The 20156-nt window shown below is 38.2% G+C and overlaps 1 protein-coding gene across 9 annotated transcripts in view; it reads left to right on the top strand.

The window, feature by feature from the left end:
• TBC1D1 (TBC1 domain family member 1) overlaps window positions 1-19688 on the top strand; it is a 100346-nt gene extending 80658 nt beyond the window's left edge. For all 9 annotated transcript variants that reach the window (XM_058837482.1, XM_058837488.1, XM_058837486.1 and 6 more), the window contains 7 exons: window positions 791-952; window positions 2764-2922; window positions 7361-7605; window positions 8035-8194; window positions 12356-12525; window positions 15215-15385; window positions 17901-19688. In XM_058837482.1, coding sequence (XP_058693465.1) covers window positions 791-952; window positions 2764-2922; window positions 7361-7605; window positions 8035-8194; window positions 12356-12525; window positions 15215-15385; window positions 17901-18098 — 1265 coding nt within the window. In that variant the 3' untranslated portion in view covers window positions 18099-19688. The remainder of the gene's footprint in view (window positions 1-790; window positions 953-2763; window positions 2923-7360; window positions 7606-8034; window positions 8195-12355; window positions 12526-15214; window positions 15386-17900) is intronic.
• Window positions 19689-20156: the final 468 nt, after the last annotated feature.

The raw sequence follows: 20156 nt of genomic DNA, 5'->3' as shown, positions 1-20156 counted from the left end.
TTCTCCATAAATTTCCCACTGTTTGTCTTTCCTTAGTGTTGTCTTTGTATCTTCATCTTGATTTCCTTATAGCATTTTCTTTCATAATTTCATCCTTTTAGGAATAGATGATCAACATATTTGTATCTCATATGAACTCCACCTCTTTTTTTCCTATTCTATTTTTTCAGTCTCATTACCTGCACAAATCTATCCACTATTACAAAACATGCTTTATTATTTAGTTTACATGATTAACATTAATAAATCTTGTTTTCCAGGCACATTATAGTACTAAAATGCCCCTACAGGAAAGAAAAAACTTAAAAGTTTTACTAAAACTTCCTTTGAAATTCTTGCTCTACTTCTAAATTTTGGAATTATACTCAGCTATGGAATAATTTTCATTTCTGCGTTGGTTTTTTGATGCTTTCCCAGCTATTGTATTTTGTTTGTCATTACTATTATGGGGCTGTATGCATAGCAAATAGATGACTAAATTTGGTTTGTGTTTTTATTTGCTGAAATTCTTCTGCACTGAAGAGCGGGGAAAATGAAAATTCCTGTTATAAAAATCTTAGGTTTATTTCATTAGTCATCATGTCTCATGTTTCTTCATATTTGGCCAAACACAATTAATATTGTATATAATATCTTTAAAAAACCAAACAAACCAATTCAACCCCAGAATCTTGAAATTTTAGATACGAAATGTTTCAGGTGGATAGCACGGGAGAGTTGTAAGTTAAATTAATCCATTTTACAAATAGTAAGCAATATTAACTGCTACATTCATTATATCACTTTTTAGCATCTGAAAACAATTTGCAGAACAGACGCCTGAAACTTGACTATGAAGAAATCACACCATGCTTAAAAGATGTAACTTTGATTTGGGAAAAAATGTTGAGTACACCTGGAAGGTCAAAGATTAAATTTGATGTGGAAAAAATACATGCTGCTGTTGGACAAGGTAAACGGTTCATTTTTAGAGTTGTTGAAATGCATGTAAATTGTATCTGAAAAGGAATAGTGTGGCCACTTAACCACTCCTTATAACCGTATTCTCTTTAGTGCTGTTCCTCAAGCTGCTGACTAAACAATGGTACCATCGCGGTTATGCAACTACCAGTCCCCTTCAGTGGTAGCTGCAGATGTATCACAGGAGCTATAGCATACATTTTTAAATAACATCTGCCCCTACCAGGACAGTTGTATGCTACCTCAATGTATTGCAATTTTTGCAATCTGATTTTATAAATGAAAATTTGCAATTAAAGAAAAAAAGCCTGGGTAATACCAATAAATGACTGTGTGAATAACTGAAGAAGCCCTCTGCACTGTTTTCTGGAAATTCTCTGTTCCAGCCTGTGTACTGTGTGCACAAACAATAGACATGGGTATCTCTGCAGAACTGCCTTTTCTCTGAGTTCAAGAACACTTTGTCCCTGCAAGCACCACTTATAGTCTTCCTCACAACTGCAGGGCTGACTAACCACCCCTATCTCCACTGCAGCAAAAGTAATATAACCTAAGGATGTTTTTTAAATGTTCTAAGAAATTGGGCTATTACTCAATGTTATATTTGCCATGGTTGGACCCAAAGGCCTTAGGCTGAGAGCTGTATGGACCAATGGTGAAAGTGTCTACTCCAAGGAGCTTTTTGTAGCTCTTTACAAAGGTTTCCAACATGTAAAGGAAGTAGTAAGATTTTACCATTGTCAGAAGCTTTATATTTTAAATATTGCACCTGACTATGTGCAATTATACAAGCAAGTTAAACCAAATTGCCCATTTAAAATGACTGGGTAAGTCTAGATTTCAAACAATATCAAATCATAATATGTTTTGCTATCTTTGCATGTAACTTGTATGCTTGGGTAAGTCTTGATTTCTCCTGTTGTTATTGTCCTCCATATGTTATATATATATACACCAGAAGAAAAAAACCAGTCCTTAAAACTTCAAGCTGTAAATTAATTTCAAACTGTAGTATCTGGTTCCAGTGCATTATGGATTAGACAGAACACTTCCCCAAGTGAAAGTGCATTGATTTCTTTTGCAGGTGATTTAATAGTGAGTCTTGTGCTGAATTAATTCTACGCTCAAAGCTTTACATAAAGTTTAAAAATGAAGGCTGTCATTACTTATGTGAAATAGTTACGTAGCATCTGCCCTTTTTAAAGAGAAATAAATTCAAACTTTAAAACATTTTTATGTGTACCAGTCATTAAGCAAGCCGATGGCAAAACTAGAAATACAATACTTGCTATCAGATTATCTGCCTTGTGTTGTAGTCTCTAGATCACATCTCATTTGTACCTATTTATATTTTTGGTATCTGTGCATCCCACCTTCCCAAAATGTACTCATAACATCAGAGGCCATGCTATATTAGTGAAAAGTGTGAATTAGTTCCTTGCAGTGCTTTATTGTGTACTTTACATGGAAAAATGGGAGATAAGCTTATTGCTTTTCAGAGACAAGTATTGCAATTCTTCATGCCTCTTCTAGTGCTTCTCAGACTGGATTAAGCTTAGGCAGTTTGTAGCATTTCTTTCTGCTTTAAATCACTCCTCTTAAGGTGCTGATGTCTTTTATTGGTTGAGCAAGTAAAAGCACTGTAGTTTCATCTACTTCTATGGTCCACTGGAGGTGGCCAATAGGGACCTGCCTGCCTGTGTAGCAGATAGGCATTTTCAGTTCCTCAATCCTGTTAACTCAACTACAGCAGAGCCCTCAGTAGGAGTACAAATTACTGGCTTAATTGTTTTCCCTGCTCAGGAGTACCACGTCACCACCGTGGGGAAATCTGGAAGTTTCTAGCTGAGCAATACCATCTTAAACATCAGTTTCCAAGTAAACAACAACCAAAGGACACACCTTACAAAGAACTCCTGAAACAACTAACTTCCCAACAGCATGCAATTCTTATTGACCTAGGTAAGTACAGTAGTGGTCTGAAATTAAAACAAGGGGCTTAGTATCTGTGTGAGATACTTCAAGAAGCTGACACACAAAATGCCTTTCACTATTTAGTAATAGGTTGTTGGTAAGAATTGTTTTTAATCTGGTGTGAGAAACCAGGAGCTGATGTTTTTCCAAGAGGATCACAGCTCTTGTGTGGGGGATAATCCCACATTGAACTCAGTATTCATTATGCTCTTCCCTAATAAAGGCAAAAAGTAAATGTCTTCCAGAGCATAGCACTGACACTTTGGTTCTGAGGAGCTGTGTGGGTCAATTTAAGAAGTCCATTATCACTGCATTTGATTAAATTAATTTGCAGTGAAAAATTCCATCAAAGGAAATTATGTACTGCAAGTAACGAAATGTCATGTGAAAGAATGATAAAAATATATAAGAAAAGTTGTACTTGGACTGATCTGAATGATTAATACCCATTGCATTATTTTCTCTTACGTCTTTTCTGTAAAGCAGTAGTACAGAATTGTCCCATGATAATTCTGCTCTTTATAACTACTCAAGCAGTATGTAAGTATTTTTCACTGCAAATGGATCTATATAAAATACCCCCTTTCTTGCCTCTTGATGAGGTAGGATTACCCCTACACAGAGCTGTCTGGGAGCACCCCTTTATTATTTTATTAAAAATTCAGTGTGCTGACTGTCTTCAGTGGGTACTAAACTGTGAGAAGATTTGTCAAGCTTAACTGGTGACCTAAGCTTTAGATAATAAAGAGACTATTTTCTCCTTTTTTGGAACACTTGGGAAAGTGAGTCAAAATGCCAAAAGTATATATACCAAGTATATCAAAATACCAAAGCAGTGCATAGAAAATACATAGGAATGTGAAGGAACAGGTGTGTTTCTGCAGAAAGTGGTGTGGCTGGAGGTTGGAAAGGGTGCTAGTGGAGGTCACCTTCACTTTCCCCTACTTGGCAGACCTGCCTGGTTTTGATGTGGCACTGGGAAAGTAACAATCCAAGGAGCTTTAATGCCAGCTGGGAATAGGCAGTGGTAGTGTGTGTAAATTATCTTCCTTCAGATTTTGCACACCAATCTAGGAATTCCCCTGGACTGAGCAGTGCCAGACAACAATCTTTTGTGTTTGAGAGAGACATTTACATGCAGCCAGAGATCATTTACTAGCAAATACCTATTGGTCCAGCATACCTGGTGTTGATAGCCCTGGCAGTGAAGGGTGGGACACTGAAGTGGTTCAGTGAGAGGTGAACAGTTTTGTGCTGGGTTAATTAATTGAATACCTTAGCAGAGGGATGGGGCTGGGATGACTCCTGAACAGTAGAGAGCACAGTCAGTCTGAGCTTGGTTGTCTTGAATAGCGGACTGGGGATTACTGGCTTGGCAAGCTGTTCATATTTTCTACCTGATTCTGCACACAAATACTTTCTTATCTTAGCCACATACTCTTGTAGAAACAAATGACTGCATATGTTGGCAAATTGGTAACTTCATGGTGGTTTTCATGCAAATTGTTGTTTCTGCTGGCTATTTGCCAGCCCATTAGCTGAAAGAGGAATTGGGCCCTGTCATAACCATAAGGTGAATGAGGAAGCTGAAGACTTCCTAGTGATTCACGCTGAAATAACTGGATAGACAGCTAGAAGGGATTTGTACGTTCTGACTTGTGTTCCTTCAGGCTATCAGAAGCATTTTCTCTTAAATCTTTAAGAATCCTTCTGAGAGCATGCACTTTTACTGCTCAAACTTAGTTGAACTGATGCATCCTCAGATGTAAATAGTGCTTCCTGAGGCCAGGAATGTGCATGTGGATGCAGAGCTGAGGTATAGCAGCTGCTTTGCTGGCCCAATTTACATGTTACAATGCTATCAGTGTAGGAAACCATCCATCACTGGGTGTTGCTGAACACAGAAGAAAAATTAGGTTTTGTTTTATTACACTTTAAAAAATAAAGTAATAGGTACTTTTTTAGTAGTGCCTTTTGCATTCTGGGGCTCTAGAGGTATCACAGTTCATTTAATCTTTTTGGCAGGGCCAGAGATCTTTGCTCCAAAATGAAGGCTAAAATTCTTAGTTAAGCTAACATCACAGCACTCAGAAACACATCAGCTTGTGAGTTTAGTAGTTCTTCTCTTCCTCTATTTACTGGTTTTTAGAAGTTCTTAGCGTTTTTATTCTTGCTAAGCTTTTAACTCTTTTTCATGACTTACATGAAATGAGCTTTGCTGCCTGAGTGAGGCAGTGCAGGTCTGCCTTTAGACTGTGCTGTAGTAACTCGTCCTTCAAGCAAAGGAATGCAAGCTCCTTCTCATTTGAAAGCTAGAAATACTTATTCTGTAACATTCAACTCTGACACCCTGGCAAGGGAGACCTACTCAGAACTGAATGCTATGTCCCATGTGACAGGCTAGAGCAGCTACCAGATGGCAGAAGAACTCTGCCCCAGGCTTTGTCTTGTAACAGGAGTTCTGATATTATCTGGCAGCACAGCAGCATTCCAGGAGCTAAAGGGTGGGGTGGTATTTAACAAGTGGGCAACCATAAAACAAGCTCCACTTAATACTAGAACAAAAGAGGTATTCAAATTTCTCATCTGTTGAGGTATTTCACAGAGGAAGTTTGATAGGGGGAGGGTTTTTCCTGAAAGTGAAAAATTTGCCTTTGGAATTTTTTTTTTAAAAATCTGTAAAGGTTAAGTCTTTAATGTCTTTGTTCACAGAATCACAGAGTGGTTGAGACTGGAAATGAGCTCTTGAGATCATCTAGTCCAAATCTCCCTTTCTCAAAGCAAGGTCTGCCCAGGCTGCTTAGGATCATGTTTGCTCAGCCTTTGAATACGTCCATAGATGGAGAATTCACAACCACTTTGGGCAGCCTGTGCCAGTGTCTATCCACGTTTATAATTTCCTGTTTTTCAGTGTGTGCCCATTGCCTCTTGTTCTGTCAGTGAGCACTACTGGGAAGAGCCTGGCTTCTTCTTCATTCCCTTCCACTGGATATTTGTGCACACTGGTAACATCCTCCTGAGCCTTTTCTTCTCTGGGCTTAACAGTCCCCATTCTCTCAACCTCTCTTCATAGAAAAGATGCTTCAGTCCCTCTATTATCCTGATGGCCCTTTGCTGGGCTCTCTCCAGTGTGGCTGTATCTCTTTTGTAGTGGGAGCAGAGAACTGGGCACAGCACTCCAGATGTGGCCTCACCAGTGCTGACTAGAGGGGAAGGATCAGCTGCCTCCAGCTGCTGGCAGCACTCCTAGTGCAGCCCAGGATACCATCAACCTTCTTTGCTGCAAGGGCAAATTGCTGGCTCATGTGTGACCTGGTGACCACCGGAAACCTCTGGTCCTTTTCTGCAAAGCTGTTTTCCAGATGGGTGGCAAATACTGGTGCACAGATTTGTTCCCTCCAAGTGCAGGAATTTTGCACTTTATTGAACTTTATAAAGTTCCTGGCAGCTCATTTGGCCAGCCTGTTGAGGTCCCTGTGGATGGTATCAGGTGTATCTGTCACTCCTTACAGTTTTGTAGTACCTGCAGGCTTGCTGAGGGTGTGCTCTGCCCCATTGCCCAGGTCACCAGTGACTCTCACTTACAAGGGATCAGCTGGAACAAAGGCTGCAGGCATCTTGTCATTAAGGGCAACTGACAAGGGTTGGTTAGCATCAGCCTTAGCAGCCAGCAGCAGTACCCTCACACCTCCAGGAGTCCCCTGCTGATCCTGGACATAGTCTCTGTATGCTCAAAGCTTAAGGAAACAAAACCCAGAAATGGCTGCACATTTATGCTGTGTTTGTTGGCTGCCTTGATTAGCTGTGCTCTCACATAATATGTGTGTATTTGTGTATATATATATATATATAAAAATATGTATATAGCATATATCATAGCTGATATCCAGATACACAATTCTTGGTATTGTACAGCTGCAGAAAAAAAAAGGCAAATAGAGACTGGGAGGGACAAAGGGAAGGATGGTTGTGACAAGAGACACATTTAGATGAAAAAGACAAAAAGAAAAAGTTAAGGGAAGGGGCCTCATCCCAAGTAGTTCAGATGTTCTAAGACTGTGCCTGGATCCTAATAGTTGTCCTTATTAGGATAACTTATAGTAGTCCTTATTAACCTATAATAAACTGTTCAGGGGCCAGTCTTAAGAATCAGGTATTCAGGCATTCCAAATAACAGGTTTTCCCCACCCCCTGACAGTTTCTAAATGAACTTTGCAATGATTGTAACAAAACGGTGGTAGAATATAAGAGTCAATTGTTCTGTATTGTTAACATTCTTATGGTATTCCTGTGGGTTGGCTCAAAATCTACTTCTCAAAAGAATCTACATTTTTGAAAGACTGTTTAATTTGACAATATGACAAGGTTTTGGGGGTTTTGTTGTTTATTTTTTAGTTTAAGTTGCTAACTTCAGCTCTTTTCACAGGGCGCACGTTTCCAACACATCCGTACTTCTCAGCACAGCTGGGAGCTGGGCAGCTGTCACTCTACAATATTTTGAAGGCCTATTCACTCCTGGACCAGGAAGTAGGATATTGCCAGGGCCTCAGTTTTGTAGCAGGAGTTTTACTACTTCATATGAGTGAAGAAGATGCTTTTAAAATGCTGAAGTTTCTTATGTTTGACATGGGCTTGAGAAAACAGTATCGTCCTGACATGACAATTTTACAGGTATGATTTCATTATTTTTTAAGTAGAGGATGCTAACGTTAAATAATAGTAATGCAATACAGCTAGCACTGTCAAAGCCTGAACTTATACTGAGTTCTTAAAAATAGGGACGGATGGTCTAGGAAAAGAATGCATCATCTTAAATGCATGATTTTCATATCAAAATACTTCTAGAGAAACTATGGAAACCATAAATAAATATTCGAATGAGGTTCAAATGACCGTGCAATTGAGCCTGTTCTAGGCTTACAGGTGACCCATCCTGTGTATTTTAGATGGCTTCCAAGTATTTCTTGTTCCCACACAATTTCATCCAAACATCAGTTGACAAATACCTTTCTCTGTTTCTGACAAGTATGAAGCATGGTCTTCGCTATTATGAATGTTAAAACACATTGATCTTTAGTCTTTTGTTCTTATTCCATGCAGATCCAGATGTACCAATTGTCTCGACTTCTTCATGACTACCATCGAGATCTCTATAACCACCTAGAGGAACATGAGATTGGCCCCAGCCTCTATGCTGCTCCCTGGTTTCTCACCATGTTTGCCTCCCAGTTTCCCCTTGGATTTGTATCCAGAGTGTTTGGTAATTCTTCATAAGACTTCTCCCTGTTCTTTCTGAAGTTTTACATTTGAAATCTTGCTATTAGGAACAGCATTATTATCCAACCTGTTTCAGACATCCAGGAGAAATACTTTGCTTACTGTGAACAGGAGAAAAACAGCAGGGGTCATCCTGTGGAGTGTGCAGTGTGTCAGTAAAACTGGAAGAGAGAGGAGGAAAGTAAACTACAGTCCTTAAAGTCTCTCATTGTTACCTTTTCCCACCTTGTGACCACTTTTAAAGATGTAAAATTTGATGCCGTGAAGGCAGCCATTGTATTATGACAATGACACTTCAACACCAACAATTAGTTATTTCCAAGCTAAAAAGAGATGTAGCAAAGGCATCATCTGAGAAATATATCCATTTACTCCATTATCATAATTTCCAGCAGTGTCAGCAGAAAATTATCTTGAGGATTATGTTTTAAAACACACACAGAGATGGCCCTTGCAGTGTAATTGTGGATTTACTCTGCAGAAATACAAGACATTTAAACTAGTGTTTCTTATCCTGGCAATTTTAGTTCCAAAAATCATCTGGGATTTAGTTTCTAAAGTCACATCTATTGCCTATTTTTAGAATCTACAGAAGCTTTCCTTTTTAATTAAATGCCAGTTAAAAAATTACCTTGATGCTTTCTTCTGGATGTATATTTCATAGATTGGTGTTTGATATGATGCTTTGTTGTTTCCTTTTCAGTTGTTTGTTTTTCAACTTCATAACGTGGTACTGGATTGTCCATAATGAGTGGGGTGGATTGGAGCTTTCTCCTCAGTTCTTCTCTTCTAGTGAGAAGCTAGTTTGATTTGCCTTAGTCTCATTTAAGAGATGCAATGAAGAAATTATTTATTTGTGGATTAATATTGACACTTTCCTGATTTAAAAACAATATGGTCCTGTCTACCACAAATAGTAATATAGAGCTCCAGAAGAACAAACAACAGTTCTGTTGAAGGACATGCTAAAAGTAAGGCTAGAAAAATTCACAGTGAAAAGAGCTGTATGTTCCATGATTAGCATCCAAACTCATGGGAAAACAGCATGTTTTTTTCCCTGGAAGAGTTCAAAGCAGGTTTATGTACTTCAACAAGTATGTAGCTGACAATAATAAATTGTAGGAATCATGAAGTGCTGTATGCAAGTGTCATATACCAAGTTTATGATTAGCTCATCTTTTTGTTATTCTTAATCTTTCACAGTATTGTACAAGGTAAGAAGCATTTGAATGGAGCAGTTGACTGCAGTGAGGTTATAAAAGTGCCTTGTGTATCCAGTATATTTGGATTTCTGCCTTAATAGTCAGATTAGTATTTTCTCTGTCATTGAAGGGGTTGTAGGGCTTTAGAAAACAAGGACTTTGCCTTAGAATAGAAGGCATGGAAGCATGATCTACACATGTATGATTTTAGGTCAACAAGAGAAAAGCATGTGTGACAGAAACTGTTGCCTCTTAAAAACCTCTGATGTTTTTTAGAGAGAAGGTTCAATGTGACCAACACTTGCAGTTTTGTATTTAGTATTTTCATGAAATTCAGTATTTCCTTTGTATTTAGTAATTTCCTTAAAACAGTATTTACGGAGCTATGTACGTTAGGAACATTGGACATTCTCTTACATTAGAAAGTAAAATCTCATCCTCACCCATATTAAAGATTCTGAAACACAACTTTAAAGAAAAAAGGCTAGAGCTATCACTCCGCCAGTGGCTGTCATTAGCGGCATGGCAAGTTAAAATCCAGTCATTTTTGACCCATGTCTTCATGCACTTTTGCAGAACATACAGATATTTATTCATTTACTAGAACCCTTGAGAGAAAAGAATATTGATGCTGAAGTAACTGGTTTATAGGTTACTAACAGTTTGAGATTGCACTGCCATTTTCTAACATGTTATTTCTGAACCTCTAGTATCTGAAACTAGCCTGCTCCTATTTAATTATACAGTTGTTACAGACCATTCCTTTGGATTTCCATAAAGTGTGCTTTTTGCAGGCATCTAACAGGCAATATGTAAAAGAAGTGGGTTAGACTGTTTTATGAATCAAATAGCAAAACTCCTTTTAAGTTTTTATTTCTGTCCAAACTATCAACACTTCTCCTGAGCAGGAGCTGTTGAAAGTACAGTGTTAAGAAAGATGCATTCTTTAGTACCCCTGCTCACTTACTAATAGAGGAGATTTGATAGAGCAGTGTTTATTTTGTTTCAAGATTGTAGATAAAACTTGATTTTTTTAATCCTGTAGACTGTCAATCATGCTGACATTAATTTGGGTACCTTCACTGTATTGTTGTTGGCTGGGAGCCCACTTAATATGAAGCGTGGGGAGTGGATAACAAATAGGTCTTTGTTAAGTACTTGCTGTTTTAAATGAGAGGGGGATTTCAGCTGTGTTATTACCAGCTCAATCACACATACATTAATTAACAACTTTTAGGTCACCTTGAGTTAATCTGCATGTCATTATGGGTTAGGTGCTGAATCATAAAAACGTTCTTTTTACCTCTGTGTTTTTCACTTCGTGTTTCTAGCTGTTCTTCATTATTTCCTGTCCTAATATAGAGCTTTCCCTATGAATAATTTTCCCATAGTTTTGAGTTTCAACAGAGAATTGAGGCAGATGCCACCACTTTTTAATAATTTCTGCTACTGGAGTTCATATTCAGCTCAACACAGAGCTGAAAAATGCTGCACCCCTTTTAGGACAAACAGCGAAAAAGTGTGAGATTTGTGTTTAGTTTTCATTTGTTATTTTCTTTCTTGGAGAGACATGCAGAGTTATGGCTGCAACATTGCAAGCTAAAGAGTGAAAGAGGGGAATTTCATTATGATACAAATTTGGAAATAGAGTTTGGTTTTACTAAGAAAAGCTGTTAGCCAATGCTTTCGTAGGTTCTTCACTACATCAGAGATAACTGTAGTTTTGCTAGTAGTTGTTTCCCCTTACAGCATGGTGGGTTTTTTGTACCTCTCTGCTTTACTCATTTTTTTTTTTCTTTTTTTTTTTTTAATATCAAGACATACCTTTTCTTTTTTTTTTGTGCCACTGTGCTACTTTGTATGTGATTGTGGCTGCAATCACGGCTTCAAATACAAAGTGGGGAAAGAACAAGAGAGAAGCCCTTTCAAAGTAAATTTATATTTAGGAAATATGATAAAAACCCCACAGTATCTTCTATTCCTTTATCACCTCTATCAGTGTTGTTTCATTTGTTAGGTGCTTGTGTCTGTAGCAAGGTGAGTCCTTCAATGAAACCAGGAGGAGATTCTGGGTTAGAGTACCAGGAAAGTCAAATGGAGGGCAATACAGATTTGGTTTCTTGTCTGATGCCTTTATTGCAGACTTATATTTCTTTACTCTATAAATACATAGGCACTTTGGAAAAGAGAAGAAAGGGAAGGGCATTACATTGAAAAGTCACTGTATACTGTGGTTTCAGTGTGCTTGGTATGCCAGGTGCTGTCATTGCAGGGCCGCCTGCAATATTTACACTTGAGCTGTATGAGTAAGATTTCAGGGCACTTATTAATATCATTATTAGCATAGAAGTGGTTGAGACACATAATAAAAATCAGAATGTGCACCTGAAACTTGAAACTACTGGAAAATGTGCTTTTAGCCTCATGTGCTCAATGTTGTATCGTGGTTTTGTGGCTCTTTCCACCACATGAGAAAAAAACAGAATTTCAGATCTTTAGTTGTGTCTTCAGGTATAGGTTTTTTCCCTGTTGTATTACAATTTTTAAAGGGCATTTGGATTAGATTTCTATTCAGATTTATATTCCTACAAACATCAAAACAGCCCACTAAATTATTACATGCAATAAAAAGTGGCAACATTGATAAACTTGATCACCTAGTTTATTGCAGACTTAGCTTAAACTTGAATTGCTTTTTTTCTTTTTGTGAAAACTCACTAAACAAATTAGTGATTGTGTTAGTCAAGTGTGCTATTCACAGTAATAATCTTGATCCTTTCAAACTTCTAAAGCCATAGCGAAAAGCATGTGTCCAGTACAGTGTATCTAATCTCCAGATCACTCCTATCAGAAGTTGTTGTCCTTGGACAATTTATTGTTTTGATATTCTTTTCAAAAGGTGTGCTTGCTTGATACAACCTGTTTTTTCCTTGTTTTCACAGATATGCTCTTTCTTCAAGGATCAGAGGCTATATTTAAAGTGGCGTTAAGCCTTTTGGGAAGCCACAAGCCCTTGATTCTGCAGCATGAGAATCTAGAAACTATTGTTGATTTTATTAAAAGCACTCTCCCCAACTTGGGTTTGGTACAGATGGAAAAGACCATCAGTCAGGTATGAAATAAACTGAACACATCAGAGGTGTGCAAAGGAATGCTCCTGTTCTCGATAGAAAAAGCAGAACAGCTACTTCAACCTGAGGACTCTCGTGTAGTTTGGAAGATGTTGAAAACTTTTGGAAGCAGATGACTTGTAAACTAAGATGACTTAGTAGCTTTGTATGGTATTGTAACCACTGGTTATTGTCACTTTATGAAGCCTTTAGTGAAAATTATTTATTTTTAACTTAAGAATCTTGCCTTCCAAATCACATATCAGAAGCAATAATTAACTTACAACATCACAAATGTTACCCTTACTTAATGAAACTAGAAACCTCCCTACATTGACTCTGTCTCTACTGGCTTTTATGGTGCTGCCCCAGTATGTACCAACAGCACCTTTGTAATTCTGTCAGGAGTGCATGGGTTGTGACCCATGTTGCGGGAGTTGCAGTGGGTTGTGACTCTAGACAGCAAAACTTGGAATCCTTGATACAGTTCTTTTAAACAGCAGACAAGAAAAATAATGCAATATTGCCAAGATAGCAGAATACTCAATGTGATACTTATGGAATATGAAAAAGTCAGAAATTATTTTAATTAAGGCTTGCCTGCTTAAAAACCCTTAGTGTTTTTACGCTTGACATCTAAACTGCACCAGGCAAAGAGAAGATGGGCTTTAGCCAGTTTTTCTGAAGGCCTTTGTGGTCCAGAACCTAGGGGCTGCACTGTGCAGAACCACAGATGCTGACAACCCCCCAAGGGCTGCTGGAGATCGAGGCCTGTGGGTTGATAAAGAAAGTAGCAGCAGCACAGTGCTCTGCAGAGGGCTGGCCAGGGGCTCCCTCCGAGCCCTGGCAGCAAAGCTCCTGGGGACACATTAGGGCCAGAAAAATGACTCCTAGTGCTTACTATCAAAGGAAGGAGATGAGGACTAGAAAGTCTGTGCAAGGGGAAGGAAAGTGAGGAATTTCCAGTGGGAGAAGGGGGTTGTATGTTACCTGCCAGGCTGAAAGACCTGCAGTGCTTAGGTGGCCTGCAGAAAACCCTGTGCTTTGAGCGGAAGGATCAAGGGATGCTCTCTTTAGGCAGCCCTGACTGCTCTGTATTTGAAGTGGGTAGGTAGAAGTGAGCAGAATGAAGAGCAGTTCCCCTGCTTTGATCAGGGCTGACTTTGAAGAGAGCAGCTGCTAGACCAGCCCACAGTCCATACACAGCTCCTGGTTCAATCCCCATGGTCTTCATCCTTCCGCAGCATGGCCTTCGGTTCTATGCATTAACGTGCCTTCAGTTGGCTAGGTTTCAAATCAAACTTTTTACTGCCTCATGTTTCCGTTTCCCTTCTTTCAGATTTGATACTCTGGCAGGGATTATGACAGCAGGGATTTCCCTCCCTCTTCAGGAGCACAGTGGCTAGAAGTGGCAGAGGTCATGAGCTGCCCTGCCCTGCTGAATTGCACTGCTTGTTTTACTGAAATTTCAACAGGGTGTCTTCTCCAGAGATGCTCAGATTGACAGAAAATTAAAATTCCCTATGTGTAATCAAACTCGAATTAAACTGTATTCCTTCTGTGCATAGATGCCCAGTATATATGTTTCTGCTGTCATTTAACTATGAGATAATTTTTTATTGGACATGTGACAGGAACATTTCATAAACCGATGTTTTCTTTAACCAGTAGTTAAAGTTTTGTAGACAGAGCAGATAAATAAAATAGGCAAATGTTCCTGTTACTTTTAACAGGTATTTAAGATGTGATTTGACATTTGACTCATTTTCAAGATGAATAAAGTACAAGAGGTTTAAAAATAAAGAATTACCCTGGAACTTCCATTCTTGGGCTATTTTTCAAATACATTTTTTAATCAACTTTTATTTCTTCTACGTTCTGTGACTGGCACACTTGTCCTTTTAATTTACTACCTTCTTCTCTGCTTGTAGAGGAGATTGGAGTCATAGTTATGAATAATTTGAAGGCAGATGCTTGCCAAAACCTAGAAAAAGGAAAAGAATATAATAGGTTTTTTCATTTGGGTCACTCTTCTTCTCAATTTATTTATCTGATTTTAAAATAAAAGGTTTTCTTAATGTTCATGGATAATAATGTTCATTTGTTTCAGTGATTTGTAGTTAACAATAATAGAAATCTATTTTGATGCTACATAATGTCTTTGTTAAGTGTGTTAGTGTAAGGATAGATAATTTTCTTTCAGTCTGTAAAAATACTATAGAATCATAAATAAAGATAGCAAAGTCTGCTGGTTTTTATTTCAAGCTTTTATTTTACTTAGCCTTACATTTGTACATGTGGCAGATGAGTTTGGACCACACTTTTTCTGAACTGATAACTAATTCTGGGTATGACTGGAAGGGTTTATACCAACTGAGATGTATTAAATTTGAAAAGGGGAATACCCTACAAAGTCCACACCCTTGAAACCTTTAGTGTAAGTAGTTTTGCTCAAGTCAGGCAGCAAATCAGTAGCAAAGTTTTTAAGTAGATCCAATGCTAATGTATTGCACTCTACTGCCTCAGGCTTGCCATTTCCACAATAGGAAATGTCAATGCCAAAAAATAAGTCCTTTTTTGTATACACTGATTAAATATCTAAGTTTAGATCTAGATCAATATATTTTAAAGCCTTGAAAGAGTAATGTTTTTGATCTGCACAGCACCTAATAATATTTTTATATACAACAGGTGTTTGAAATGGATATTGCCAAACAGTTGCAAGCTTATGAAGTTGAATATCATGTGCTTCAGGATGAGCTTATAGATTCATCTTTAAATGACAATCAGAGATTGGATAAATTAGAAAAGGCAAACAGTAGCTTGCGCAAACAAAACTTTGATCTTCTGGAAGAACTGCAGGTACAATTTATATTTCATATATGCTTAACATTCTAATTTTCTAATTTATGCACCTTTTCAGAAGATACTGTCCTACACTACATCACAGGAGGGGTTAATGTTTGGTCTAGTGAATTTAAAATATAGCCAATTAAAAGTTTTACTTACTTTAGCCTTCAAAGTTTACATGCAGAAGAATTTCTGAGAGAAGGGTGGTTAGAGCATATACTTGTAATTAGTGAAAAGTTGATTCAACACACTGCCTCTTCTCTTGTTATTAAAGTCATATCTTTAGATATCATGGGGACCATGGTTGAGCCAGGAGGCTGTGACTAGATGACTTCCAGTGATCCCTTCCAACCCTACCAGTCTGTGATCCTGTGATCTTCCACCCACTCCTGTCCCTATAGACCTGACAGCCTTAAACAGTTTATTACGAAGCTCATCTCCACTTGAGTGCTGGCAAGCCAGCAGCTAGAATCACAGCAGGGAACTTAACTATCTAACCCTGTAGTGTTGGAGCAATCCCTTTGTCTTGGAGGTGGGCTTCATCAATGTTGTGGTTTTAAAGCAGTAACTAAAAAAATTACTTATTTCTTGCTGTGAGATATGGATTAGAACAAGAGCAAAACAGGCTTAGAACTTAAAAGGAATAAAGAAAGTTTATTAACAAAACTACAAGAATAAGAACACCAGAATAAACCTTCAGAAAACCCTTTTATCCCTCACTACCCACCATTCCCTTGTTCACATGACAACATAGAGACAAAAAACTTTGGAACTTTGGTGTTTAAAACAGTCCCAATTCCTGCTAGAGTCTTTTCATCAGCCTTTGTAGAGAAACAGAAGTCTTCTTCTGCTAATCTATGGAGTTTCTCACAAGAAAACTATTTCTGTTATAGTTTTCTATTTCTCTGATGCCAGCTGCCCGGAAATCTGTCATCAGAGTTCACTCCTCCCATTTCACATCACTCTGAGGTGTGTATGGGCCATGAGTCTAGGGATGGCATTTTTTAAGGATGAGTTATTCAAAGGCAAAAGTTCTCTTCATCTGTCTCTGTGAGCTTCTCTGGAAAACAGTTTTCTCATTGCCCTCAAGGCCTCAAATCTTCACTCTGTTCCAGCACCTCACTGTATCACAATTGCTTTACTTTTTGCTCAAAATCTACACTTTGAACACTCCATTCCTCCCGATATACTCTGTCATGAATTAAAGGAGGTTTTTTCAGAACACTATTGTCCATCTCCATAGCTTTAACAGAAAAATATTTCAGCTTATGAAGCATCTCCTTATTCTCTCTTTCCTATCTAAAACTTAACTTTTTTCTCCACTGTCTTCTTCATGTTGATTCTCTCTCTCTCTCTCTGTCTCTCTGGGAAAAAGGAGTAATCTGTATGTTTTATCCAGGTAGTAAAAGAATTAAAGTCTTGGAAAATCTGTAAGTGTTCATGGTGTCAGGTTTCAGTTCAGCAGCAGAAACTACAAACCAAGCCAGGCCGGCCAGCTCTGTTTCTCCCCCCCCCCCCCACCTCCGCTCTCTGCGGCCTTGTCCGGCCTGGGGGGGGGAAGGCCAAGACAGAGCCTTGTTACCTTGTCAAAAGCCGGAAACCAAAGAGAGAGCAAGAGAACTCTGGCTTTACATCTTAAGGGGGTGTTCACAAGTTGATCTCACTTTTCAATGGTCAAAACTGCTGTCAGTTCTTAGAAATGACCGATAATTGGTCAGGAGAAAAGACTCCCATCAGCCACCAGCAGCTTCCACTTCCTTAGCTCTCAAAGCTATCTTAAAGGTAAAGTCACCCCATGGCAATCAGACTTTGTTTCATAAGGTGGAAGGTGACCCATTGCTGATAGGCGGAAAATGCATCATCAAATAATGTGGGTCAATAGTATTTGTCCCCAGTATTTTGTCCCCAAAGGCTGAGCTTTTTAACCCATCACAATTACATGATGGGTAGTGGGTTCATCAGAAAGCCAAATTCTTTGCTGAAAGCAAAGACCACCCTATATTCATGTCTCCAAATGTTATCCAGTGATGAAACTTCCAGATATCTGATGTTGTCACAGTACCTACAGGTCTCATATGATCAATTTGAATAATCTAATACTTTGTTTCACCATGAAGTAGAATACCAGTATGTGCAGCCTTTTGAGGGAGTTCTTGAAATTTTCCACAATGTGTTTTCCATTTGCATATTGCTCTAAGTCCTCTTCTTTGCTTTCAGACCTGGTATTTGTTGGACTCAATGTTGAGTTGTCTTTGTTTTGCAAAGCAACAAGTGTGGCTGGCCAAAAATATCTCCCAACTGACCCATATATGCTTATCTTAACCTGCAGTTCTTTGGTATAAAATTTGCAGATTTGATAACTTTCTAATTTCATTACTTTGCATTATATTCTGAGTTAAATTTCTAAAGTATTTTATATGTATTCATGTATCTCAAAAAATAGTTTAAAGATGGTTTCAGTCATTAATGAATTTACCCTTTTTTCCCTTCCCATCCTTTCTTCCCTCCTATCTTTTTACTTTGATAGGTGGCTAATGGCAAAATCCAAAACCTCGAAGCTACAGTAGAGCTTTTATTGACCAATGAAGGCAAACTGAAGGAGTCCATTCTCACTCTTGAGCAGGAGCGAGCAGCTCTGCTGAAAGCTGTGGAAGAGATGCAAAAAAAGATGGGTGACAGAGATGGGAAGCCTCTACTTGCTAGAGAAGAACTGGCTGCTGACTGACCTGCACAGTTGTAAGGGAGCAGAAAAGCTGAGCAAGAAACAAAGGGAAGAACTGAGTCATTTTGTCATGATCCATGGGGATTTGACATTGTCGTGTTCGTTGTACACGCCTTACTGTGGCAAAGCAAGATATTGGCATGGTGGCTTCCGTATCAGAGAAGCTGGTTTATTCGGGAAAGGACTCTCCTCTTCTTAGTATGTAGAAATGCTGTGAGGAGTAAGATGCCACATAAGAAATAGTAAATAGGAGAAACTTACTAGTGCGTGCAGTCCTACACAATATGCTGTAAATATGGTATGGATTCTTCAGTAAGTGCTTCTAAACCTAAGTGCTTTGGGTTTGTCACATTTTTGTTTGTGTCTGGATCACCACCATGTTGAGTAGGACATCCTTTAGAAGGTCTTTTGAAGAAATATGTCAGTGTAAATGGATGACTGCCCCATTGCAGCTATGCAGTGGTAACATTTACAGGTGATTTGTGATTAGACTTGAGATTTTTGACAGTGTAATTCCCCTACAGCTTGGCTGGGTTCTGTTAATTATGTTTACACCTCAGAATGCTTTCTGATGCTTGAAGGTGTCAATCCATTTGACTCCAGGGAGCTGGACATTTTCATATGTAACTATGCATAACTGGGGGTTGCCTTCCTTTTTTTTAACTATGTTGGTTTAGTATATTTCTTGTTTAACTACCATTGATTTAGTCTATTGTTAGTTAGCATTATCTGATAAGCATTCTGTATATAGTAACTGCATTATTCTTAACAAAATATACTGACATTATTTGCTGAAGCCTGTGACTCTTGCAGCATCATTCAAGGATTTATATTCAGACTCCTCTAATTTTATCTTATTTATTTCTGATCTGCTGTGTGATGTAAGACATCTTTTTTGCTGGGAAACTAATGTCCACTGTCATTTTTTTCCCCTTTATTTGCTACTCTGTGCCCACCCATCCTCTGAGAAATGTAAAGACTTTTTCTGAAGAAGTGGAGTTATTTCAAGAGCTTCATGGTGTGCCAGATATTCTTAAACTGTTTCTTAAAGGGTATAGAAGTTCTAATTAGGATGCCATTATTTTTGCAATGCAGCTTTCAAATAAGATTACATATCTAAAAAAGTCTCACTTTCCTTAAGGCAAAAGTAGTTTGCAAGCCAATTAAAGCAACACTGTGCAATAATACCCATACTTATGCTGTTGTTTGAGTTTGATTGAGAATCAGAAATATTGCCATAGTTTTTTTCAGTCCCTAAGCACTGAGTTAATAGTCACTAGTATTTTGTTACAGTGGACATTCACACAGGATATGATTTTTATATGTTTGGTTTTTGCAAGTCCACTTCGTATTAATTTAATATTGAAATTCCACATACATCAGTTATTATTAATCCATTTACCTCTTAAGCTTGTTTTTTTTATTTGGAAATCCATAGTGAAGCTTACGCTTCATGTTTGAAATCTTGTCGTAATGGACCTCACTCATACTGTTAGATCACTCAGTAATGTTGTATTTTTACAGCATAATGCCATAGTTCATACACTGACTTTTTAACAAGAGCAATAAAAATAATAATAATCTATGCTTACATCTATGTTGTTACATTTTTTGACTTTGAAAAACAAAACCACAGTGGGTGGGGTGCCAGTTCAGAACCACGTAAGATGAGACTTCTCCTGGAAGTACTGTACTATCTACAGTGGTTGTTAATTTCCATTCAGCTCCCTGGTACAATGAAACAGGTCCTTCTATGTGGTTAGAAAAGCCTGAAGTTGCTTGTTACCTATTTACCAGTCATGCTTTCTGAGAACAGTGGATCTAGTTCTCATCTAAGTGCACTTAGTAATGGGCTTATACAAATTCTCAGTAAAAGGCTTTGGACTAGAAGCTGAAGGGAAGTAATAGCAGTTAGCAAGTTCCCAACTCTGTAAAAGCTCAGGGCTTTTCCCTCCACAAGTATGAGGAAGAAGTAATAGAGCCTACAGCTCTATCTAGATACTTGATACTCCAACTGTGATGTAGCTGAGCGTCCTTAAGAACGTGTAAAATTACATCTCC

Source organism: Poecile atricapillus, chromosome 4 (assembly GCF_030490865.1).
Source record: "Poecile atricapillus isolate bPoeAtr1 chromosome 4, bPoeAtr1.hap1, whole genome shotgun sequence".
Taxonomy (NCBI): Eukaryota; Metazoa; Chordata; class Aves; order Passeriformes; family Paridae; genus Poecile; species Poecile atricapillus.
This window is presented reverse-complemented; position numbering and strand designations above follow the sequence as displayed.